We start from the raw sequence: 25,552 nt of genomic DNA, 5'->3' as shown, positions 1-25,552 counted from the left end.
AGATAATGCTGTTGAACTTTTATTATAATTCCAAAACAAAGCAGCTCTAGGTAGAGCCCTGTGGTTATTTAGTTTCACGGCAGGTATCAGCATCACCTGCTGCTGCGCCGTTTGAAACTAGACATCCATTATTCAAGATGTTCAGCAGACACTAAAGCCCTTTGGGTAAATAAAACATGAATTTGGCCTATCGATCCTTTCTGACAGGTGTGGTCTACTTCATGAAAACTTTGGAACATTCAAAGTGCCCTACTGGCCCGATATTAAAATCTGTAAGCTCAGTGACACCCATGAGGGCGATACGACGATGATCCGGTTATCTATATATGCAACAAGAAATGCGGCACTGCAGTTACAGTACACCTATGAATATATTTGGGAGCTGTTAAGATCCACATCACAGTCAGTCTCATCTGCAAGCATAAATCATGCCGGTCAGGGTGACTCTGGTCTGGTCTACCATTCCTTTTAACCTCAATATGACACAATAAAATTATGATGAATGTTCATCATCTACCAGGAAATAATTTTAAATAAAAATAAATAAATATAACAATATAAAATAAAAATATAAATATTGTTATATAAATATAACAATTTTGAATTAAATAAAATTTTTGTAAATCAACAATCAAGCTTTTGGAAGCATGGATTCCACTGAAAGGTTCCATTTTCTGGAAATCAATCAAATAAATACTTTCGAATATTCGAATTGAATTAGACATGTAAGAACATTCACAGTGGTGCCTCAGATGCATGAAAAAAATGTATATATACTGCGCTAACAGTGAAGTCCGATTCGTGATCAAGTGACTCTTACGAAATCAGTTTTATTTTAATTAATCTCTGAAAACACACACACAATTAGCAGTTACAGAACTCTTAGCAATAATCAACTAAACCAACTCAATAAATTAACATGACTTAACGAACTGCAAATTCTCAGAAAATTTTGCATATTTAGGGTTTGTGAAACTTAAACCAGGCAGTTATCCTTACTTGATACTGAACCTGGTTTTCATATGAAAATATTTAGTTAAAGATAACTGCAATGATATCAATAAAAGAAAAAAAAATATATTAAAACACTTGAACACTTATGTGTAAGTTTTTATATGTGTATCATCTACGTGTGTATAGGGAAAGGTGGACAGGACTACAAAATATTTTGGAAGGAAAAAAACGTGAAGATTCAAACAAGGATTCCAAAAGACGGTCTATGAAGACAGTACACCAGGTTCTGACACCAGGTTGTTTCCTTATACAGACTAGTCTATGGTTGTTTTCTCATGCTGAACAATATTTAATGTATCTTCATTACTCTAAGTGTAGGTTTGGGGTTGGGGGAGGTGTAGACGTTGATAAAACACAATCTAATAGGTAGAACTAAATATTTATTGTTGGTTTCCTGTAACTGTAACTTTACCACTTATAACGTTAGCTACAACCTCGAATGAAACACAAATACTGTATTTACATTATTGTAAGAAAGAAGTTTAGGGTTAATAAACCATAACTTCACGCGTAGCATTTTTAGCTGTCGGATTGTACTAACATTACCCACTGTTTTAATGGGAGGTAACGAAATCGGACAGGGTAGGACAAATCGACAGAACAAATGCACTTCTCTGGGTGTCGTCAGCCGGTTCACAAGCGGTATTATAATAATGTTTGACCATACAAATCGCTATGCATCCCCGTGTATGACAAAGGAAGGAAAGAAAAGGAATATAAAGGAATATAACCGTGACGACTGATCGCTGCGATGCAGTATGACAAACGTCACATCACATCACAGCTGACCAGCATCAGCCATTAACACAGCAGACGGTGCTCTGAATAAAGTGAACCTGCGCGGCACCAACCGCTGGATTATCAGACAGCCTCGTGAATTAACAAATACTGACTTTAGCAGGTGTATACATGTACACAAAAATAGATATAGGAGCGTTAAAGCGTGCAATTCTGTACCTGCCACCTCCCCCTGATCCGGGCCGAAGCGCCATCTTAAACAACTCAATGAAGTGACGTCATCCGGGAGGAGAGCTGAGCTCTGCGCCACTTCCGGGTCACGCCATCAGCTGCGTCACCTCCATTACAACAGCGTTTCATTGTGACTTGAAATAATTGAAAGCATCTAAACTGATACAATTCAGTTCAGTACCTTTTATATAGGCATTGGTTGTACGTTTCTTAATATAATGGCAATTTTATAAAAAAGTTGTAAACATAGATTTGAGTCATTATACTGTGTGTATCTTACATGTTATTATCATGTCGATGTTTTGTGAATGGCACAGTTTGCGGTGATGTAGTTCCTATATCGCCCAGGTGGTGGCGCCATTGTAGTGTTTGTCCCACAGATCTTAAATGGGCTCTAGTTTGTCCCCGGGGTGGACAAAGCAGTTTCTCATTCTTTTGAACATGTTGCGATTGCTTTCGTACATTCATGCAATTGATTATGTGTATATCTGCAGTTTCCTACATTATCAGCTGCTAATGTCATGTTGCTCAAAATGTATTATATAGTTTCTGTGCAATACGTCTCAAAACATCTAGTCTTCAGTTCATCTATAAGTCTTTAAATCCAAAATAGTTCATTTAGTTGTCATAAACTGTCAAGCTCATTTTTTGCACATTATTAAACATAATTAATAGTGCAAGTGAATCTTGACTAATGAAGAGTAAGTAGATCAAACAGTGATATTCATATTCTCTGAAAAAGGAAGGACATATGAAACTTCAGTTGGAAATCATATACTGTATAGACAGCAGCTGTATAATTTGTAACACAAGAATAACAAACTCTGAAAATTTACTTCTTTTTATTTTCATCTTTTGCCCACATTTATTTTCCCTTTTCTATATGACAATGACATTGAAATTTTTTTTTTTTCTTCTTCTGCTTCTTTTTTGTTTGGTCAGACCACTAGTAAAAGTGTAACTGGGAGTTCTATCCAGTCTCTTTCAATTAATATCCCACATACAGTAATGTGTAAATTTGTACTTTTGAAATGGATATATGGCATACATAATGGCATCAAAAGCAAATGGAATACATAATAATTTCATTGCCTTGTACCCTCACATGTGCAATGACAATAAAGCTGAATCTAATCTAATCTTATAATCTATACTGTTCATTATAGTGAATGTCATCCAAAATGTTGCTATAGTTTACATCAGGTAATACTAAAAAAATCCACTGTTATATTGACAACACGACTAAGCATTTTGACTATCTTGTTTGTGAACAGTGACAGAGGGACTTTTCATTCTGATGGCACTGATATATTCATTGATACTTACTTTGGATGAACTAAAGATTTTGAGTAAGTTACAGGCTTTTGCAGGTAATCCATTGTGGTGCTGTTCGTACAAATTGTTTTGAGAAATGCACATACTTTTTTTTGCAAATGTTAAGGATGTTTCGAGAAATGCACCAAAGCGACTCAGAAAAACTGTAATTCCCACCAGCAGAGTTAAAATGGGGCTTGAAAAGTTTTACCTTTGGGTTTCAATAAATAGCCAGTTACTAAAATGTGGAACGTGACGAAACACTTCTAAAAACTCGGATTTGTTTCAACAAGTGTTATTTTAATGTCACTGAAATACTACTATAGCTTTATTCATATTTCAAATTATTTTTTATTTTTTATTTTTCGTCTCCATTTTAATTTTAGTTTTAAAATTTTAGCAATTTCGGGGTGCTTTGTCATTTTTATAAGGTTTTTAATAAGGATATTATTTTTAACATGTCTATATGGTCAAAAAACTAAATTAGGTATTATATTTTATTTTATTATTATTATTATTATTATTATTTTAAATATAAGTTTGAGTAATAAAAATAATAACACTGATTTGATTTCAAAGATAGATATATGTTAATGCATTGGAGAAGATTGATATTTCTCTTCCACTGAAGTCCATTCAGCTTTCTGAATAGCCACCTTACATAACCATTAGGATCCATTGAGGAGCAATGAAGGACGCAGTTTCCCTGCTGAGAGCGGTGGGTTTAGCTTGAGGCCGGTCTTGTCAGAGGGTCTGATGTGAATACAGTCAGGTTCCAGCAGTGGCTCTGTGACACAGGTGAACATTAACCCATGACTGACTCAGAGCATCCCACCAATCACCATAAATCAGCAGATCCAGCTCCAGCACCAGAACACACTGCTATCTGTCAGGATTGCCTTTTACAGTATGATCCGTCTCTGAGCTGAAAGGCCGAATGTATTCACTCCCATTTAGACACAAAGCCCGAATGGATCCATTCTCATTCCAGAATCCACTATGCGTGTCTGTGTAGAGAATCGATCAATAAACTACCAAAGTGTCACGAAGGCAGGAATGATCAATTCCTTCACACAGTTTGTGGGGTCATGAAAATGTCTGTTTACATACAGTTTCTCAGCTGTAAGGATTTCATTTGAATGCAGTGTGTTTCCTCTTCATAGACCCGGAACAATGAGTGATTAATAATGACATTTTTATTCCTCTCTGTTTCATTTGTCTCAAGTCTTCCAAACGCTGTCAAGCTGTCAATGCATTTCACTAACTGTGTTTTCAGATATTTATGAACTGTGTGAATTCAGTGGGATTTGTGAACTATTTGACATTGGACTATCTATCTATCTATCTATACACTGTTACACTATACACAAAATACAATGATAATACACACACAACATATATATATATCTGTCAGTAATTTGAAAAAATATATACATGTACATATGTGTGTGTATTTTGCATTTATATGTGTATTAATATATTTATATTATTATTTTATATAATATACATTTTATTATAATGTATTATTTGAATTTTATATGTATGTAAATATATACATATATTCATACTGTGTGTGTGTGTGTGTGTGTGTGTGTGTGTGTGTGTGTGTGTGTGTGTTAGTGCTGTCAAATGATGAATCATGATTAATCGCATCCGAAATAAAGGTTTTTGTTTGCATTAAATATGTGTGTACTGTGTGTATTTATTATGTGTATATAAATATTCACATATGCAAGTATATATTTATGAAAAAATATAAACTTCAAAGGCTCATTTTGATCTCAGTTTGAAACAGTGTTACCAATTAGTCCTGGCAGAGACTGGCCTCCTGACCTCTGACCCCTGCTGGGTTCTGCTGTCCATTAAAACCCGTTTGGGGCCCAGCTGGAGTTGATGTAGTGCCCATTCTCTTCTGACCACTAAACACACAGCTACATTCAGCTTGTAACTTCCATTTTCTGTCCCTTCTCTCTGTTCTCTGTAGCCCCTTTCACACTGCACGTCGGACCCGCAATATTCCCGTAACATTGCCTGGTCGCCTTCTGTGTGAAAGCAACCACGTCCCGGAATTGATTACCGAATCGAACCCGGGTCGGGGACATAGTAACATTGCGGTAATCGATCCGGAACGAGCGCTGTGTGAACAAAAGCCAGATCTAATTCCGTATCGAAGTGATGACGCGCGTTATCGCGCGACTTTTTTACCGGCTGTTTTGAAGGAAGATCAACATTCGCGACGAAAACATATGTGCAAACTGTAATGAAGCAGAGATCAGTTAGTTCCTCACTTTCCGCGCTGACGCAGAGATCATTTGCTTGCTTCAGTTAAAGTATAATGTGCCAAGCATTGTCGACTCGTACATTACACGTCACGCGCTGATGTCACGTGTCGTTACGGGATCTTCAAGGGTTGTGTGTGAAAGCACGCACATATACCGGGTCGTCACTGGCAGTGTGAAAGTGCCAAATCTAGCGACCAGGGAACAATTACAGGAACACTTTACCCCTGAATTTGCCGGAATGGCAGTGTGAAAGGGGCTTGTGTGTCCGTCTCACTCTCATGTTGACCTCTGAGTCTTGTCCGGAAGCACAAATCCAGTCCTTCCCCACTGTGTCACTTGAATCATACAATATCTTACAAGAAATGGGAAGATGAAAAAAGGTTGTTGTTTTTTCTCAATAATTGCTTATAACTGCAGTTGTGTGTAAGCGCTTATAATACTGACTGACAAAAATCTGACAAATAATCATGTGCTGAATAAAGTAATTAACAGTAGAATATTGGTCAATCATTTTGCAAATATTAATACTTAATTGTGTTTATGCCATTAGTCTTATTTAAATACAAGAATAATTTACAGGCCTCCATTTACAGTGCTGTCCTTGAATTGAATTCAAATAATAGTTATAATCATTGTTGTTGCTGTATTGTTGTTGTAGCATTGTTAACTCAGCACCTCCTCAGAATGCTAATGAGCATCTCTCTCTCTCTCTCTCTCTCTCTGCTCTTTTAAGGGCAGTGCAGTAAAAGAGAGCAGCAGAAAGATATTTAGTGGCTCCCTGGGAGCAAAATCAAAGGCCTCATTGATAACCAAACAGGGCAACATCATTGGGTTACAAGTGTATACTCAGCAGGACGCTCTCTTTCATAACTCTAAGAGTGTCTTTAAGGCACATTCAAATGAAGACAAAAAAAGCCCAGAACAAAGTTCTAAAGTCAGAATAAGTGTAACATGGCTACAGCTTGAGCTGCGATCAGCATTAGCATCAAGCTAACTGATTTACTCAAAATATGCTTCTGGATGTGTCTTCAGTCATTTTTATGTACTATTGACTGATTATTACAACTAACAGACTCAATTTAGTTACAGATATTTTTTTTTATTCTAACTTTTTATTTTATTTTACTTTATATTTTCAAAGACCTCGTACACATATATTAATTTTTTAACCCTTAAAATCAACCCAAACTATTTTAATATGTATTGTATAAAACTGATTTATATTGACTTTAAAACAAATATATGACTGTCCCACATTTGTCTTGACTAACTTAGAATGGATAGTAGACTTCATTAAAAAGGAAACAGTGTAAGTGAGATGTGAAGTTTGAAGAAAGGAAACATCAGAAAATATTATTACTGTATGGATTTTTTTATGAGCATAATTTCCAGTCAAGCTCTATGTATTCAAAAGTATGAAATAAATGCTAGCTGAATATTAAATTTCCTTTAGCAAGACAAAAGAGTCAACAGTAAAATCTGAGTAATTTCTATATACACAGACAAAATGTGTAACTTTGAATATGGAGTTAATTAAATAAAAATAGAGTTTTATTAAAAAGGCTCTTGTATAATAAGCAAATGTTGTGTGTGTTTTTTCTGAGCAGAATGAGGTAAATTCATTTGAGGGAGCCATGTTTTCCCAGCATACTCTTCCACCCCAACAATGTGGCCACTCTCACTGTGTGGCATTGGCTTGAGTTCATTCCCATTAACAATATGCAGCTCATCCTCCAAGTTTAGTAATAGCTAATTCTCTGTGGAGAATTTGAAAAACTGTTGTTTCAGACCTGTAGGAGGAAAAGAAAAAGCAACAGGGAGGTTTTCTTCCAGACATGCATTTGATCCTCACTCAAGCTGCTGAACAATATACAACACAAAATATATGAAATATCCAGCATTTTTCCCAGACTCAATCCTGACATGATCCTAATCCTAATGAAAAGTACCAGGATATAAAAAATTCCTAAAATTAATTCCTAAAATGGACAATTAAAGGGATAGTTCACCTAAAAGTGAAATTTCTGTCATCAGTTACTCATCCTCACATTGTTCCAAACTTGTGTGTCTTTTTTTCATTTGTTCAAAACAAAGATATTTTGAAGAATGTTACAAATGGCGGTAACTATTGACTTGCCTATTTAAAATACAATTAAAGTCAATGGGTACCGTTTGCCTTTTCAAAGTTTGGTTGCCAAAAAATGTTTTATGTCTTCTTTTGTGTTCAGCAGAGGAAAGAAACTCATACAGGTTTGGAATGAGAAATGAAGACGATTTTCATGTTTAGGTGAACTATACCTTTAAGCTTGAGATTACCACAAGCTCTTCATCCTTAGGTTTACATGATTTAACAAGATTTATTGTTGCAGGAGGGAACGGCTAGTAAAACCCATGTCAGAGAAATAATCATCTTGAAAAGAAAAATGATGCAATAGACAGTAAAACTGCTTAATAGTTGGGCAAACACTAGTATAAAATTTAGTATGAGGAAATTCATACAATATGATCTACTTTTACGTCTGAAATCAGAGACAGACCGCAATTCTCAATCTTGAGAAAAAAAAAAAACTTTACTTTCTTTTTTTCGTAAAGCATAAATAATGATTTTAAAAGACTGATTTCATTTTATACAAAAATAATACAATGTGGACAGAATCACATTTGGTATAAATCCAGAGAATAAACCAGCACTGTAACCTCAGGTCAACTGGCAGTGGGAACATAGTCGACAACATTAAAAACAAACATTGAAGTGACCTTTTGACAAGCATTCAAACTCTTAGACGGGGACATGTGCACTCGTTTCTTCAGTTTACCAAAATGACAATGTCAGATATGAAATGCATGCCAGCAAATGTAAAAAAAAAAACAAAGTCAAGAGCCACAATAAAAGCTATTTCACAATGCTTCCTGGTAGTTCAGAGTGGCATGAGCAGCTAATACAGTTTAAACTGGCGAATGGGCTCAATTTCCCAACTTTTATGAAATTCCTACTGATAACCATTCCGCTGACCAATTCAACAGGGCGCTCTTTTCAGTATCTCTCCACGATGACGATGAGATTTTGATTGGAAGTCAATATTTGGATTAGAAAGGCACATCATGATTCATAGTCGTTCCTGTCGATATCGCAAAGATGGCGAACAGCTATGCGGATGAGGTTATCTGTCTCTCTGAATCGACCGTATCTTAAATCCACTACTTCTGGCATACCGTGGATGTCCTGGCACAGAAAGATGACTCTTATCTCTCTGACGACACTAACGCTAATAGTCAACATTGACAGTGGCGTCTATTTTAAAACCAGGCTTGCAGGGAGATCAATAGGTTCAGGTTTTGCTTTAACATTTATCTCGCGTTTTGACGTCAACAAAGTAGTCAAAAAAAGTCTGAAATTGCATATTCAAATAAGTCATCCCTGTTCCATAGATTGTCACGTCGGGAATCACAGTTTAGATCGATAAAACAGCGCACAACACATGGACAATCGAATATTTACATCCTTCATACTAATGCTATTATAATTGCTTGTATTTACATTCAACTGTACAGAGCATTGTCTAAGTGTTGTCAGATCTCACGGAAGAAGTCTTTGCATCAGTTACACGTCACAGAAACTCTTACAGATGCTTCTAACTTTGGCTGATTGTCACTGTATCCACACAGTTCTACTAGAATGGCTTCACTGAACACATGGTTCTTATTCCAGGTCTTTCCTCTCCTTGAATCTGTAGCTTTGTCTTGTGTTTCCTATTGGTTTGTTCTTCAGGATCGCCCATGTTCCTCAATACTGTCACGAAAGTGTGTACCTAACAGAGTCCGTTCTCTTCAGTCCTGCATCCCCTGGTTTATTGACTAAATCTTCACCCAGAGTGCCACTTGTTATGGGTTTCCACAGATACGGGCGCGATGAGTGGGAACGGCGGTGGGGACGATGTTCTTGGCGTCAGGGAAGTCAGGTGCTCACCAGGCCTGAAGCGGACACTGCAAAATAAAGATAGAAAGAGGAAACGGTCACATAAGCATTCTGTAGGAGTGTGGAATTTCCTTATCAGCCACACCTGACCAAATATACACCTCATCCCTGTGCGCTCTTTCCCATTGTACCCAACGTTTTCTAGTATTGTTTGGGTGTTTCTGCTCTTTCTTTGGAGAGGGAGAGGCAGGTGACCCTGTCGTGACCTGATGGCCGACAAACAGCCTCACCTGATAAAGCTGCCGGCCAGCTGCTCAGACTGCACTCATTAGATGCAGGTCTCCAAATGGAGGTGAGTTTTTGTGATGGAAAGCTCGGCAAACAGGAGGGTTATAAAGACTAAGCATGGTTTGTAATGTCCCCATGAGCGCCCACTGCACCGCCCAGTCCAAATACAGCAGGCTGATAAGAGTCTGAAATTGCTCTCTCAGTACTTTGGGGGTTTGAGGAACCACATACCTGAGATATCTAAATGCTAGGTCTCCATTTACCTGGCACAAGTGAAATATTTAGGGTTTTTGCACTTTATCCAGAATTAAAGACAAGATGTTGATAAGTGGAGCACATGCTTTTAGGAAGTTCAAGCCGTCAGGACTGGTGCTGCCAGTGATGTGGCAGCGTGGGAAATTAGGCATGTGAAAGGGGTGAATGCAAACAGCATTTCAGGCTGAGCGGTCAGAGAGCAGGGGAACAGGGAAGAGGTGTAATTATGGCATACACTCCCGTCTACGACAGGGGAGCCGAAGGAGCAAGATGGCTTTGATTAACAGTGAGGATCATTTCCTGACCGCACTGCTAAACTGGACTCACAAGTGACTTTGCATTGAGAGAAAGGAAAGTGTGAAAATATAAAGAAAGAAAAGTAAAAAAAAATTAAAAAAATAACATATATAAATACATGAATACATCTAAATATAAAATATAAAAATAATTACAATTATTAATAATAAAAACATAATAAATGTAATATATCTAAATATAAAATTATATAACATTTATTTTACTGAAAAAAGACAAAGAAAGAAAGAAAGAAAGAAAGAAAGAAAGAAAGAAAGAAAGAAAGAGAAATGAGAAAGAAAGGGAAAGGCGGTTTCATCAATCATGCCATGCTCAGACTGGATCACGGGTGACTGATTGGTCAAGCTGTTCAAAGGAAATAGGAATTCTGAGGAGTATCCACACATCGACTCACTTCACTGATTGAGATGTGCAACAAACCTGGCCAAACAAAAGACAGCGAAGCAGGTTGGGTTTGTGCACAGACTGAAACCACATCGACTGAAAAACTGTCATATACAGCCCACTCTGGAAACCTGACACCGATCACAGAAATTCTGATAGAAATGTTGTTTAGCCTGGTTACCATTGTCTGAAAGCAATATTTTGAGTTACATCAAACATACATTAACATTCAACTTTACTGAGAGCATCTGTGATTATCAGAATATAATTTGGCCTTATTTCATAAATATAAAAAAATGTGTAATCCACTGACTCTCACTAATACACAGAGACCAATTGTAGATTAAATTTAAACATGAGCAATATGTAGTAGAGTCTGCCCTAGTGGAAAATAAATATATAAAAATGTATTTGAAAGGTACTCTACAAATACATCTACATATTTATGTGCTTAATAAAAATAGCCTGCAAATGTACTTTTGGTTTATTAAAGTGGTATACTTAAATGGATAGTTCACCCAAAAATGCCATTCAAAAAATTATGTCATTAATAACTCACCCTCATGTCGTTCCAAACCAGTGAGACCTCCGTTTATCTTTGGAACACAGTTTAAGATATTTTAGATTTAGTCCGAGAGCTTTCTGTCCCTCCATTGAAGCTGTGTGTACGGTATACTGTCCATGTCCAGAAAGGTAAGAAAAACATCTTCAAAGTAGTCCATGTGACATCAGAGGGTCAGTTAGAATATTTTGAATCATCGAAAATACATTCTGGTCCAAAAATAGCAAAAACTACGACTTTATTCTACATTGTCTTCTCTTCAGTGTCTGTTGTGAGAGAGAGTTCAAAACACTGCAGTTTGTGATATCTGGTTCACGAACGAATCATTCGATGTAACCGGATCTTCTTGAACCAGTTCACCAAATCGAACTGAATCGCGTTAAACGGTTTGCATCTCCAATACGCATTAATCCACACCTACGCTGTTAGCTATTTTAATGTGGATTAATGCTTATTGGAGACGCAAACCGTTTAACATGATTCAGTTCGATTTGGTGAACTGGTTCAAGAAGATCCGTTTACATCGATTGATTCATTCCCGGACCGGATATCACAAGCTCGCTCACAACAGACACTGAAGAGAAAGACAATGCTGAATAAAGTCGTAGTTTTTGCTATTTTTGGTTCAACATGTATTTTCGATGCTTTAAAAAATTCTAACTGACCCTCTGATGTCACATGGACTACTTTGAAGATGTTTTTATTACCTTTCTGGACACAGACAGTAGACTGTACACACAGCTTCAATGGAGGGACTGAGAGCTCAAGGACTAAATCTAACATATCTTAAACTGTGTTCTGAATTGGAACAAGTAATGGTTACGCTTTATTTTAAGGCATCCTCCTTGTTACACATTACACATACTTACTGCTCTGCATACTCTGCTCTGCGTACTCTGCATAATTACATGAAGTAACCCTAACCATATAGTAAGTACATGTAGTTAATAAATATTACTCCAAACTTAAATGTATAATTACACTTTAACAAGGACACTTTAAAATAAAATGTAACCCACCTAATTTTGTACTTGGCACACTTTAATTGTGAGGAAGAAGTGCTGAACACCAACTAAAGACATATTTAAGTGTATTTGTTCTAAAGTTGCATTTAAAGACTGATATTATTCAAAGATCATACAATCCTCATCAATAGAGACATTAAAATACATTTTAGGCTTATGTGCATTGAGCACAAGTAATACTCCAAATAATATTTATCTAGGGTGTGCTAACCTGAGATCTGTTTAAATGTCTAATGTTCTATTATCTAATGTTATCATTTTTCATGTATGTCTTTGTATTCACCACTATTACTTTGGCCCAGTGATGGTCAAAAATATAGCAGACAAGCAGAAACTGAAATAGATGAATAGTAGATGGCTTAAAAGGTTTGTGGATCATGCGATTAGTATCTTTGGTGCATTAATGAAGCTCACAGTTTACAATTCCATCCCACGTGGCTTTATTTCCTAATAAAAAGCATGCAGAAGCCTCACTTTCCATTTGTAGGACACACAGACAGACCTGAGAACCCGCTGAATAAACTAATCAGCTCTGTTAGAGCGGATCCAAGAGACATCAATGCATGTTGGTGAATTTTGTGGATGACTGACCTGTTTGCTGGAGGACATTGAGCTCAGTGTACTGAGGCTGTTGGCGTCTGTCACCACCATGGCAGGGGGAAACCGAGACGAGTGAGAATAATGGGGCGGCTCCTGTTTGTGTGAGTACACTGTGAAGATAACAAACAGACGGTCATTTGAAAGTCTTGAAAATGAATTGATCTTGACTAGATGTGTGGCCAGAGGAAGTGGACTGACTGTGTGAGTGTGAAACAGAGGCCATGAAGGGTTGCTGGTTCATGTGGCCAGGTGACTGTTGCATGAGCTGCTGGTGTGAGACATTCATCTGCTGCGAGAACTGCACCGGCTGCAATGCTGCCAGACTGCCTGCAATGCTGTTGATGACAGGCACCGTCTGTGCCTGCGACGTGTTCAAACCTGGATGCGAGAACAATGACGTGTCATGTGAAGAATGTATGAAGAATTTGAAATGGAAAGCAAGGTGGTTGGACACTCACTTTGTGCAATGGCCATGACTCCAGAAATGGGCATTAAGAGGTTGGGGGTCTGCTGGTGCACATGGTGGGATGCATGGATGTTGGTCAGGGTGCTGACTGGAGGAAGACCTCCACCTGAAACTGAGATCTGTGAAGAAAATGCACCAACAGAATGACTCGAATGCTTCTGTCACAACGGTTTCAACTGCACTCTTATCTTAAGAAGGTATCTGAGCCCTGACAGAGACATGGAGCTTTATTTGAATAAGCCGAGCTGAGAGAAGGCCATGCTCAGACAACCGTCTGACTGCTCAGATAACCTGCTGTCATACTCCCTTCCTCCTACCATGACTTCCACCTCCCGTTGACAGAAACGCACCCTAAACCATGATGAATTTGACCTGTAGTGTGACGCTGCAGCCTTGCCAGAAGAATTAATGCATAGAAAATTGTCCTGAAACAAAAAGCTACATGAGCATCTCGCCCAACTCAAACATTAGTATTCAGATAAGCAACTCAACTGAGTGCCGGTGTCACGCAACCGACAGTGAACAAGCATAACTCCACCCTCCTCCTCCTCAGCGGGGCATTTAATCAATGCAAAAAGAATGTTTCTTTGTCAGGTTTGTTGGCACAGTCATGGCCGTGCCCCTTTCTCACTACCACCGACTAACGTTTGCTAAGATTGGCCCTTCGGTGCCCCGTGGGCCAAGGCCTACTGTCTGCTTCTGGGTTTGGCACAAAGCAGCTTTTGTAAGCCCACTTTGGGTGAAGGTAATATGTGTCAATAGCAGATGTGGTGCTATCTTTTCAGGGCTCAGAAGTGCTCACCATCTTGGCATCAGGTGACAGGAGGCTGTGGCTGGGGTCCAGAGCCCCCGGAGAGACCTGCTGTAACACTGACTGGCTGGTTGACAAGGCATTGCTGCTGTGGTGGTTGATCGTTGTAGAGGAACTGACTTCACCCGGACCTTGCTGGCTGTACCGGACACCTGTTGAGAGAGAAAGCAAGGTAGAAAATGGTCAGATTTAGTCCCCCGACCTGTCTCCAGTCTGTATCTGTTGGTTGCAGACAAGTTAGGGCAGAGCAAACAAACTGGGGCCTCTGCACCTGGTCCCTGAATGGTCAAGGTAATTCAAATGTGTACATATGGGTTGTCTGCAACTCTAAAAACTAAGCAAGGATGACCTTCTCCAAACCTTCTCCTGGAGGGCCACCTTCTAGCACAGAAGAACCCAAACATTAAGGTCTTCTGGATTACCAGAAACCTCCTGAGAGGTGTGTTGGCCCTCCAGGAGTACGACTGACACCCCTGATCTATGTGAAATAAAGCTTCATGAGGAAATTATGCTTTAATTCTCTGTTTTATCTTCTGGGCCAAAGGAATCCAGCCGGTCTCCTATGGAATGGATGATTACCCACCCAAAGCGCCACAGATATTAATACGGTAAACATTATTCACTTAATGCTAATGTTAGACACATTTTTCAGTCCAAAAGATCTTCACTCATAGATTCAAATAACAGGGTGACCAGTCAAGCAAGATGATGGTATGGGCAAATGATATACACCTTTATTTGTGACAACCTCTTTCCCTGAGTGATGCACCAAACAAAAAGCTAAATGACTAGCAAAACAGCAAAGAATAGGAGTAATGTCTTATAGCAAATCAATTGATCCCTCTGTAGTCTTTCATTGTGCAGGAGAACTCTGCAGACACAACTTTGTCCTCCTTTGCACACTTACGGCATTGCCAGCTCTCGACAGTGTCTTGTAAACACCAGCGCAGGATAATAAAGCACTCCACTGGGCCTACAACCTGCTCAGCACACAATGGGCCAGCAACCATAAACAGTCTTAACTTTACTACCGCTCACCCACTAAAAGTGTCAGGGAGAGAGAAGGCTATTGTCTGACTCCGTCAGGCATTCACTCTGACTGCAGGGATCTCCACTCATGCTCAGTCCTTTAGGTCTGCGCTGTCTGGGCCATGCCAACCAGCAGGAGGGCTCTGTTTCTCAGGGAACCAGGAATCAAAATACAACCTCTGAGAATGCGACATAAAAGTTACATGGAATAGTATCAAAAACTAAGTCTTAATTACGCTATTCAGAAAGGCAACTAATGCTGATTGCAATATCTAGACAATGTACTGGGTTATCAGCTGATGCGATCTTCTCAAAATAGCTAAATCTTGACTGAAACAATGCTTCCTAAAAGCATTGTTTGCCAACTATTGTCGCAAGTTCCCCTTAATGACAGAACTTGCAACTATTGTTGCTTTTGGGCTATGCACCACTGAACGATGTTTTGGTCTGTCACTTCTTATGAATCTGTTTTCTTTCATTTAAAAATTCACTTTGAAATTGCCTTTTGGTATAGCTAGAATAAGATGTAAATGTAAAAATTGCTTCCTTGGTTAACCTTGGTTAAAGGGCAGAGGGTGGTGGGAAATCCTAAAAGGGAGTGGTAGCAGTAGACTTCAGCAGGTTTTAAAAGGTTCAGCTCTCCCTGGGATGCATGTAATATCAAAGCCTTGCTTTTCATCCCCAGGCAGTGCTCATTATAGCAATGTCGCATATGAGAGGCCTCCTGGGTCTTAGCAGGACGTACGTGGCCTTTCAGCCTTTCCGTGTCCCCCAATAGACCAAGCAAGGACAGCTGAACTCTTCTTTCCTCTGCTTACCCTTTGCTTTTACATTAAGGGGAGGGCCATTTTCCTTAAAGTTTCCTTGCTCATGGGGCGACAGTCTTAAATGAAAGTTTCTTTAGTTTCAAAGATTAATGGCTAAAGCTTTGGTGCTGATGACCACCATTTCAACATATTTTACTTAGATAGGATCAAAGAGCATTCTGAAAGTGGTTTGCTTTCCCAACAGCACCACAACACAAGCACAGGGACGATCCCAGCCGGCCTCAAAAAGCACATATTGGTTGACCTTCCAGCAGCGGTAAAATGGCAGGTCTGTTATCAACAGGCCAAACAAGAATCAATAAAAAAGTAGTCCCTCTCTGATCTGACCTAGTAATGACCTCTTCAACAAAACCTGGGTTGTGTAGTTTCCGAGAGGGGGGCTGAGTCCGGGAATCACCCAGTACCCCTCCATACCTTGAGCAGAAGAGGATCATCAGTCCTGTCTTGCCCAAAAAGAGCCAATAGTCCAGCGGACAGCTCCTGCTGTTCTACTCAGAGCACAGCCACTGCCTCTATAAAGGTGAGAGGGGCTTCAAGGTGTCCCTCCCCCTGGCCCAGCAGAGATAAATGAACCTCGGTTACAGTCACTACAGTCTTCTAATATGCCGCAGACAATAGGATTCCCTGCAGGGAGAGGGTAAAGAGATCAGGGAAGAGGGGAGTCCCTTATCAAAGGCCTGAGAGATGTAGTAGTAGACAAGGATTTTAATCGTCAATTAAGCATGCATAATACAGGCCATGCCCTGGCAACGTGATGAGGGGTCCTGCTGAGCCATTCTTGTCAGGCCAGCTTCTGACACCAAAAAACAGCTGATGCTGCTGGCAGGGACACCTTTTAAATCCCTCAACTAGGAGCAAGGAAGAGAAGACCGACCCCATCTTGTTCCTCCCCCTTCCTATCCAAATGAACACCCAACCTAAGGTCACTGACTGGTCAGGTGTGCAGAAGGAAACACCACACGCAAACAGACAAGCCGCTCATTGCCATGCCACGGGCCCAGAAACAAGCAACACACCCATGGTAGAAAGCACTCGGAATCAAACATAAAAGAGCAACAATAGGTAATAAGCTGGTTGAGTCAAAGAGTGTGTTGCTTTTAGAGCTCAAGTCTTGCCATATCAAACTAAGTCAATAAATCTTTCTGGGAATACAATTCATTAGATAACAGAGGAGTGGGGCCTGCAGTAAACCGCAGTGACTCTACAGGTAAAACTAGGCCTCGAGAGTGAGCTGAGCCGCATGACCCAAGGATGACCCAGAGTCCCGTCCAAGGGTGGCTGCTCTTTGTGTCTCCCTCTTACTTGGTGACTTCAGTAGAGCTGAGATTGCAGGTACAATGCAGATTGTTCTTGGTGTGTGTTTCAAAGCTGGGAATAACAATGCCATTTGCTCAGCTCACTCTCATTGATCACTGCCACTTTCCCTCTGATCTCGTCAACTATGTCTTCTCTTCTTCAACTGCTGCAATGATGATGATCAAGACTGTCACAATAATCATTGCCACACTATACTGTCAAATGGTCAATGATTGTTTTTTTAAACCTCTAGCCATATTCACAGGCTAATAGGAATATCAAATAATATACGTGAGATTACAATGAATGTGTCAGTACCTTGCATCTTACTTGGTGGGGAGTTGCTGGTTTGCGGGTGATGTGGAGAACTGTGTGCAAGAAGGGAGTTCAGATTGTGTGTTGGCCCACTATATGCATCCATAGCCAGTTTTTGTCTAAAGGCCTCTTCCTTTCTCCTGTTGGCAAACCAGTTGTAGACTCGCACCTCCGTGACCAGGTTGGAGCCAAGCCCGTGAGATTTAGAAGGTGATACTCCCCTCTGGAGGCATTCAGCTCTAAATATAGTCAAGAGAAACATATTAGCACAACTGGGATGAAAGTGAGGAAGTTGTTTTTATTGTCATTCATCGCAAGTCCATCCGTACCGGTTGCACTCCTCCACCAGTGCCTCCCTCTCCTCTTTGCTGGGGTTCTTCTGTCGATCGTAAGCCTGGTAAAGGATCTGTTGGGATGCAGGCCCCCATTTGAAGCGGTTGCGTCTCATTTTCTTGCATGCAGGTTCAATGCCAGCATCGTCCCCTGACTGCCCCATCCCCATGCCCTGCCCAGACTGACTGAACTCAGAAAAAAAAAGTAGCACCTGATCCTGGTTGGCTCTGTCGGACATGTTGCTGACAGAGCCTTGCGAGGCTTGGTTGAATTCTGAAACACAAAAGTGTGGGATTTTGGTGTCACTTTTCATATTTCAAATTTTCATATAAAAATTCAGGGTGTGATGTTACACCACATGTGTGATAACCTTTGACCCTTGGTTAAAATTTTATATGACTGCACTCTTTATATGTCATTGTGCTTCTTATGACAACATAAATACAAAAAGGGTGACAAAGGTGATGCAATAAGATAAATAAAACATTAAAATATATACATATGTAGTTGGCATATCTCTAGAAATCTAAAATTGCATCATTTTTGAAAAAAGAAGGGTTTTTTCTACCAGAAACTGTTGCTTGATACTGTTCAGTTTTATTCAGTTGAACCGGGAAGTTTAATATTATTCAAACAGTAAAATAGAAAAATGTCACATGCAGCAAGAAACACAAATATTAACTTACGTCGCAAGATCTCCCGCTGTTTTCGGACGTACCAGGTGTAGAGCGCCGCGCGTTTCTGCATTTTCATAGGCGTGCCTTTATTCAGATGCTGCGACAGGTGCGACTGATTGAGGCCTGTCACATCCACCACCTCGCGCTGAGGAATATTGTGCTGCTGCATGTAGCCTTTGATCATGCGGGCCGCGCGCCACGGGTCCTCCCTGAAATGACCGGAAACATAAAACATAACACTCTCATTTTATATGATCGTATTAGTCTGCTTTTAATTGTTGCTTTCGTTTATTTTACATTTATGATTGCGTAATTATAATCTGTTTAACATGTTAAATTCTGTAAGTGCGGTCAATTGTTCCCAGCGATAATAAACAATCGTTCATCAGTGTATTCAAGGTTGTAAATAATTCCAAAGGTTAAAGACTTCACTGCGTATACGCGCAATTCAACCACTGATTTAATTACAAAAGGACAAGTTAGAGACAAGTGAAGGACTTAACGGCAGCTGGATATTCTTCAGCAAGAACATTAAAAAGCCATTTCAAAACGAAATACTCGATCCTAAAATGTAGTTCAGCATGGTTTAAAACGTTGCTTTTAGAGAGGAGAAAATACACTGCATCTGTCGAAAATGGTGGTTAAATGAATTTGATATGATTTATAAAAGTCTTACGCTATCAAGTCTAGATGTAGCTAGCTTAATAAAAATAAAAATTAAAAAATTAAATAGCCTACGGTGGGCTATGATATTAGCTTCAAAATAATATTTGTTACTCATTAGTAAGGTGCTGGATACTAAGAACTTTAATCATAATAGCCTACTTAATGAATAAAAAAATGCCGTCCACATACAGCTACATTTATGTAGGGAATTTGAAGTTAATAATAAAACATATGCTATGCTATATAAAAGAAAAAAAAAAAGAAAGAAAGAAAAAAAGATTTATCGGAAACGTAAGATGTGTAAGGTTAAGATTGCTATTAATTCAACAAAAATATTTAGCTATCTATTAGCCTACCCTTTATAATAAGAATAGGCTACTAGCTTATTATAAAATACTTTTTATTAGGCTATTAAGTAGCTACAAATTTTACTCAAAATGTATGTTACCTAATAAAATGAAGAAAAGCGAGCAAAGTATGTCGAAAAGCGGCTATTGAGGTAGGCTACATTAAAACGAAATTAGGTCTTACCATTTTTTAGCTGAGGCTGAACTTCTGCTCCTGAAATCTGTCCAGACGGTTTGATCTGGAGACTGACTAGACATATATCTGTGAGCGGACTTGGTTTATAACTTTCGACAATGAATAACTAGATCTCCATTCACGCTAATCGTTCTTCACTGTGTGTCTTTCAGTTGATGATTTATAGGATAAAATTAATAACTCAACTCCACGTGCTTTAGTTTTGATTTTCATTTTTATTTTGTGACGTTGAAACTGCTGTAAAGATAGCCTAAGCATAAAAAGAGTAGCTAATATTAGATTTTAATTTAGTCGGTGTGTTATTTTTAAAACTTTTGTTTTTAAATGAACTAGACTACTGACAAATAATAGTAATAATGATAGTTCAAAAGTTAATCACAAAAAATAATTAATTTTACGTGGCCTAAAATAAATGCAATTAGCCTATTCTAAGAAATCAAACCAACTCAGAAAACAGTGCGCGCGTTTTTATTTTCTTTTCGAGAGCGCAGAGGTGGTTAATAATAAATAGATCTTCTTGATATATCTCTAAGCTAAAGAAATAACTCACGTAGATAATTAGTAACCAGAATGTGAAAAGAGGAAACATTGGCGCGTGCTTTTAAATTTGTAAACACCGGTAGGAGAAGATTTAACTTTTCAGAAAAAAAACATCATTGACTTTCATGCAAATGTCATATTAAAATGTTTTCTTCTGTAGCTATATTATAGACTAACTAGGCTACATATTTGATTCCATCTATTTAACCTGTCATTATAATTTCTGTACTATTAGGCTACGTACCCTATGAGTTTTCGGTCAGTATAATTAGCCTTTATTAATAGTTTTGAGGCAATTAATTTTGTATTTTTTACAGTAGGCTATAGCTCGAATTAGTTTTTAGCCATATTAGCACATTTTTAGAGAATGTGGATTTGCTCATGATATTAATAAACGTTCTGTAGGCCTATTTAATCTTAATGACGAAAGTAGCTGCTTGTTATTCGGCATAAACGTCACAGTAACAGTCAGCCCTTTACTGTATTACAGTAGCTACAGTGTCGGTTCAGCTACTCCTTTTTTCACATGTATCTCTTTAATTTGTATATAAAGCCAGTGGTAATAGCAGAAGCAGACACTTACGCCAACATCCGCTCGATTTCTGCCCTCTGCTCCGCGGCTTCCTCCGTGTTTTGGGACTGCAGCTCTTTCAGGATCGGAGGGGTATCGAAATCATCCCCGTCCTCTGAGCCCTCATCCCCTGATAACTTCCCTTTGCCGTGTCCATTGGTCAGCGTGTGAAACACCGGCTTTGTATCCGTGTCACTGAGTTTGGAGCCGGAGGGGGACATCTGCAGACTGTCCAGTTTAACTCCAAAAGCGCTCGGGCTCGGGTCCAGGTCCTCCAGCGCTTGCAGAAGCACATCTTTAGTAACCCCAGAGTCCAACAAGGCGCTCAGGAGCTCCTGTTGCAGAGAGGTCAACTTAGAAACCATTTTTGCCAACATCTGCTACGCAAGGAGGTATAAAGAGGGAAATGCCGTAGCCTGTGTGAAATGTCCCCTCCTCACGCCTCCAGTGAGCTCCTCCGAAGACACCTGCTCTGAGAAGTTAGGACACTTCCCTGTCCGACTGAAGGATATAACTTGCCATGATGCTTCCAGAGGGCAGGCGATATAAAATATGATAATGAGTGGGAGGCTGCTCAGGGCCTTTATGCAAATGAGTTGTCCTGGGCCATACTGACTGTTTACACACTGCCTGCTATCAGCACAACTCTGAAGAACTTTGGACTCTGTCGACTTTGGTTAATGCAGGCTGTAATAATAATAATAATAATAATAATAATAATAATAATAATAATAATAATAATAATAAAAATAATAATAATAACAAGTTTAGAACTATAAGAATTTTCACCTATTTATTAAATTTAGCTGTAGAAAATCCCAAAAGTCATAGGTGCCACTGGGATCAGATGACAAACATCAAGTGATGTTTCAGTAATCAAATTATGTTTTATATATGTTTAATCATATTTATCAAAATGTAACTTAAATAAATGAATACACTGCTTGATATGTCTCAGCTCATCAAACAATATATTTTTTCTTATCGATCTGGAAACTTGTCTTAACATATAGGGATATCACTAAAAATCAAGACAAAGGTTAAAAGTTTTCAGAGTATTGTAAATATAAGCCTGATGTCACTGAGCAAAGCACTATGAGAACTTTTCACTTCTAAAAACAATAAAACGTTTCTTAGAAGAATGTGATTGAATTGTTTAGCCATATTTCTTTAAATTAATTTAAAAGTGAAAATATGATCAAACTTATGTAAATGTATTTTATCCTATCAGTTACCTGCTGAAGTGAACAGAAATAAAACAAGCTTCTTTTTTTTTAATAATCAGATCGCTTTCAAACAATAGATGCAAATTGTGATTTTTGTCAGGTTTTTTGTTTGTTTAGATTTTATTTAGGCTATTTATTTTTAAATTTATTTTCAAAAACTGTTCATCCAAACAAAAAGAAAAAAAAAAAAAAAAGAAGAAGAAGAAGCATAATCAGTGTAGCAATCAAGATCGATCTAGAACATATTAACACCACAACATGCTAAAATGCTTGCCATGCTGTAAATAAAATTAAAAAAAATATATAATTAGTCTTAATTGGTCTGTTGATCTGAGCTGCCTTTCCCAAAAGCATTTTGAGCTGAAGTACATGGTACACCCATTGAAACCAACGCAGCTTGCTCAGTTAGCTGGATTTAAATGTGTTTTGGACACTTTTCTCCTAATTTATTTAAGAAGATTTTTCATTAGCAAGAACTAAGTAAAAATATGATGCATCTCTAACCATTTTGCACTATTAATAAACATTCAGATGAAAAGCACAAAATTGCTAGTCGTTCATGCACCAGCGGGAACAGTTTGAATATGTGTTGTGGAGGGTTGTGGAGCAGTTGGAAGGGCAGTAACGGTGTATGCAAATATTAATTTACAGCCTGACTGCTGCCAGCTGCCTGAGTCTCATAACTGACATTCATGATCCCAGGAACACGTGATCTTACAGACATCCGATGATTACGTTTGGAGAAAGAGTAGTAGAGAAACACAAATGGACATCAAAGTTTCTCTACTGATTGCTACTCCTACAATTCCTGTGAAGAAGCTGGTATTTGAATATAGATTTGATATTTGGTAATGAAAACGATGTGGTAGAGGAATAGCGATAGCTGGCCGATAACTTTCTTTTGTATTCGTAGTTATAGGCTGTGTGTTGGTACTTCCGTGATTTGTGTTTTATTGTATACTCTCAAAAATAAAGCTTCTTTACTGGCATTAATGGTTCCATGAAGAACCTTTAACATCCATGGAATCTCATTTTGGAACTTTAGAATTTTAAAATGTGTTCTACACTAAGAAAAATAACAGTTCACCGAAAGGTTCTTATAGGACTGGAAATGGTTCTTATGGTGTCACTGCATTGTTTTGGAATATTTATTTTTAGGACTGTAAATCACTTTAAGAAGAAACTGTTTGGCAAAAATGAAAATGTAATGAACAAAAAGTGATTTCAAAAAGCAAGTTGAATCCAGTTTAAGTCAGTTCTTGGTGGATTCAGTGTGAATGGAATGAAGCAAGGGTTTGAGGTTAACTATGAGCATTGCAGGTTGACCCAAACTGTGCTTGGCAGCCATTTGGATGTGTGACCCTCCTCCACCCTCAGCCTTCCTCCATCACAGTCTGGGGCACAGAGCGGAACGCTTGGAAACTTTTTGGGTGAGAAGGGCAGAGAAGGTATGGTGTGTGTGTGAGATTCAGCGGCCGCTGATCATGTCTCGTTCCACACAGTAACCCGGACCTTACCCCCAGCATGCACCCTCCGACCGTTCCACTCTACTGAAGAGCTTGTTTTTCTTTTCAAACAAGTAAAGTGTTGTCTTATTCTGGTTTTGTGGTTAATTCTGCATTTAAAAAAGATTAATTTGCCATCAAAAAGTAACTTAATTAACCTGAATTAATAAATGTAAATAATTTTATTTATGTGATTCACACTGTAAAAATGACTTAATATTATTAAACAATTTTTTGAAGAAAATATATTATATATAAAAAAGAAATATTACTTTAGGCACACTTTAATATTCGAATGTTTTGGGTCGGAAAGATTTTTTTATTTAATTGAAAATAAAGTAAAAACAACAATATTGTGAAAAATTATCACTAAAAAAAATCTATTTGAATTTATTTTAAAATGTAATTTATTCCTGTGCAAAGCTGAATTTTCAGCATCATTACTCCATCTTCAATGTCACTTGAGCCTTCAAAATTATTTGAATATGCTGATTTGGTGCTAAAGAAATATTTCTTATTTTTATCAATGTTGAAAACAGTTGTGCCGTTCAATTTATTTTTTTATTTTTTTGTGGAAACCTAAAAGATTTATTTTCGGGATTCTAATGATGAATAGAAAGTTTAAAAGAACAGCATTCATTTGAAATAAAAACCTGTTACCTTTAGCCACATTTATTTTATTTTATTTTCATATTTTGTTTTATGTTGTATTTCTACTTGCTGAATAAAATCAGTCAATTTTATAACTAAATTAATTAATTAAAAATGAAAAGAAGAAGAAGAATAAGAGCTGCTAGAAAAATAATTCTCACACTGAATGTTTCAGTATAGCTTCATATTCTTGAAGAATATGTAATTTAAAGATGGCTTATATGCACTGGAAGAACAAAAATGAGTAAAAAGCATATTTGACCAAACATCTAAAATGGTAAATTCAGTGTAAAACACTTCACCAAAATATTAGTAGCACTTTATTTTACAGTCCTGTTCCCCGTGTACATACTATGTACTTATTATAGTAATTACAATAACTATGTAAAAACTAGGTACTAACCCTGAACCTACCCCTAAACCTAACCCTACCCCATGTAGTTACCTTGTATTACCAGAACTTTCTTAGATAAATACACTGTAAGTACACTATAAGTACATGGAAGTACACGTACTGTAAAATAAAGTGCAACCAAAATATTACTGAGCATGGCAAACATTCTGATATTTAATACCTGGGAAGAGTTGATGGAGATGTTAGTGTGAAACGTTCAGTGAAGCTGATTAAGTGCCCAGATCTGATTGGATCAGAGTTCCCACTGAAAACAAATGAAGCTTTGATCTGTCCCAGAGGAGACGTGGCAGCCCTCGGTTGTGTTTCATTTAAGGATAAACATTGTATTTTCCATATTTCCTAACAATTCAGAAATAAAAACAGACACAAATCAGACACCAGCTGTAATAACACAATGATGAAACGCTATACACAAATCCGCCGTGAACTCTATGGGCGCCGCCATCTTGCCTGCCGCCATTACTGCGTGCCTGTGAAGTGTGACGGTGTGACACTTGCCGGTGCCCTCTAATGACATTTCAATGAAAGCGGATCCTGCTCATTAAAGAAAATATCTGGTGAAAGAGAACATTGGGTAGATGATGTCAGGCAGTGGTCAAAACTTACTTATAAAGGTAATTTATTGACAACATAATGTAAAAATATGTAATGTAATGTAAAGAAGTGTATTAATTGATGACAACAATAAAACCGAACGCTGTCATTACTAGCTGTGTTGCTAATATGTTCACAAGCTTCACAAGTTTCAAATAACTAT

General features: G+C 38.1%; 2 protein-coding genes across 13 annotated transcripts in view; both read right to left on the bottom strand.

The window, feature by feature from the left end:
* Window positions 1–2,091, bottom strand: part of synrg (synergin, gamma) — a 48,675-nt gene extending 46,584 nt beyond the window's left edge. For all 9 annotated transcript variants that reach the window (XM_052575736.1, XM_052575737.1, XM_052575738.1 and 6 more), the window contains exon 1: window positions 1,972–2,091. In XM_052575736.1, the coding sequence (XP_052431696.1) occupies window positions 1,972–2,006 (35 nt within the window). In that variant the 5' untranslated portion in view covers window positions 2,007–2,091. The remainder of the gene's footprint in view (window positions 1–1,971) is intronic.
* A 4,841-nt stretch (window positions 2,092–6,932) lies between these two features.
* Window positions 6,933–25,552, bottom strand: part of hnf1ba (HNF1 homeobox Ba) — a 30,195-nt gene continuing 11,575 nt past the window's right edge. The window contains exons 3-11 of one of the 4 annotated variants that reach the window (XM_052576315.1): window positions 21,011–21,333; window positions 18,688–18,887; window positions 17,998–18,274; window positions 17,672–17,907; window positions 14,193–14,353; window positions 13,383–13,509; window positions 13,123–13,302; window positions 12,916–13,034; window positions 6,933–9,563 (exon numbers count right to left, since the gene is read on the bottom strand). In XM_052576315.1, coding sequence (XP_052432275.1) covers window positions 9,543–9,563; window positions 12,916–13,034; window positions 13,123–13,302; window positions 13,383–13,509; window positions 14,193–14,353; window positions 17,672–17,907; window positions 17,998–18,274; window positions 18,688–18,887; window positions 21,011–21,333 — 1,644 coding nt within the window. In that variant the 3' untranslated portion in view covers window positions 6,933–9,542. Of the gene's footprint in view, window positions 9,564–12,915; window positions 13,035–13,122; window positions 13,303–13,382; window positions 13,510–14,192; window positions 14,354–17,671; window positions 17,908–17,997; window positions 18,275–18,687; window positions 18,888–19,875; window positions 20,035–21,010; window positions 21,504–25,552 lie in introns of those variants that run through there. The other 3 variants (XM_052576314.1, XM_052576313.1, XM_052576316.1) reach the window with 3 other exon arrangements.

This window comes from Carassius gibelio, chromosome B15, assembly GCF_023724105.1.
Source record: "Carassius gibelio isolate Cgi1373 ecotype wild population from Czech Republic chromosome B15, carGib1.2-hapl.c, whole genome shotgun sequence".
NCBI classification, from domain to species: Eukaryota; Metazoa; Chordata; class Actinopteri; order Cypriniformes; family Cyprinidae; genus Carassius; species Carassius gibelio.
The sequence above is the reverse complement of the archived record's forward strand: the minus strand, read 5'-3'. Positions and strand labels throughout refer to the sequence as shown.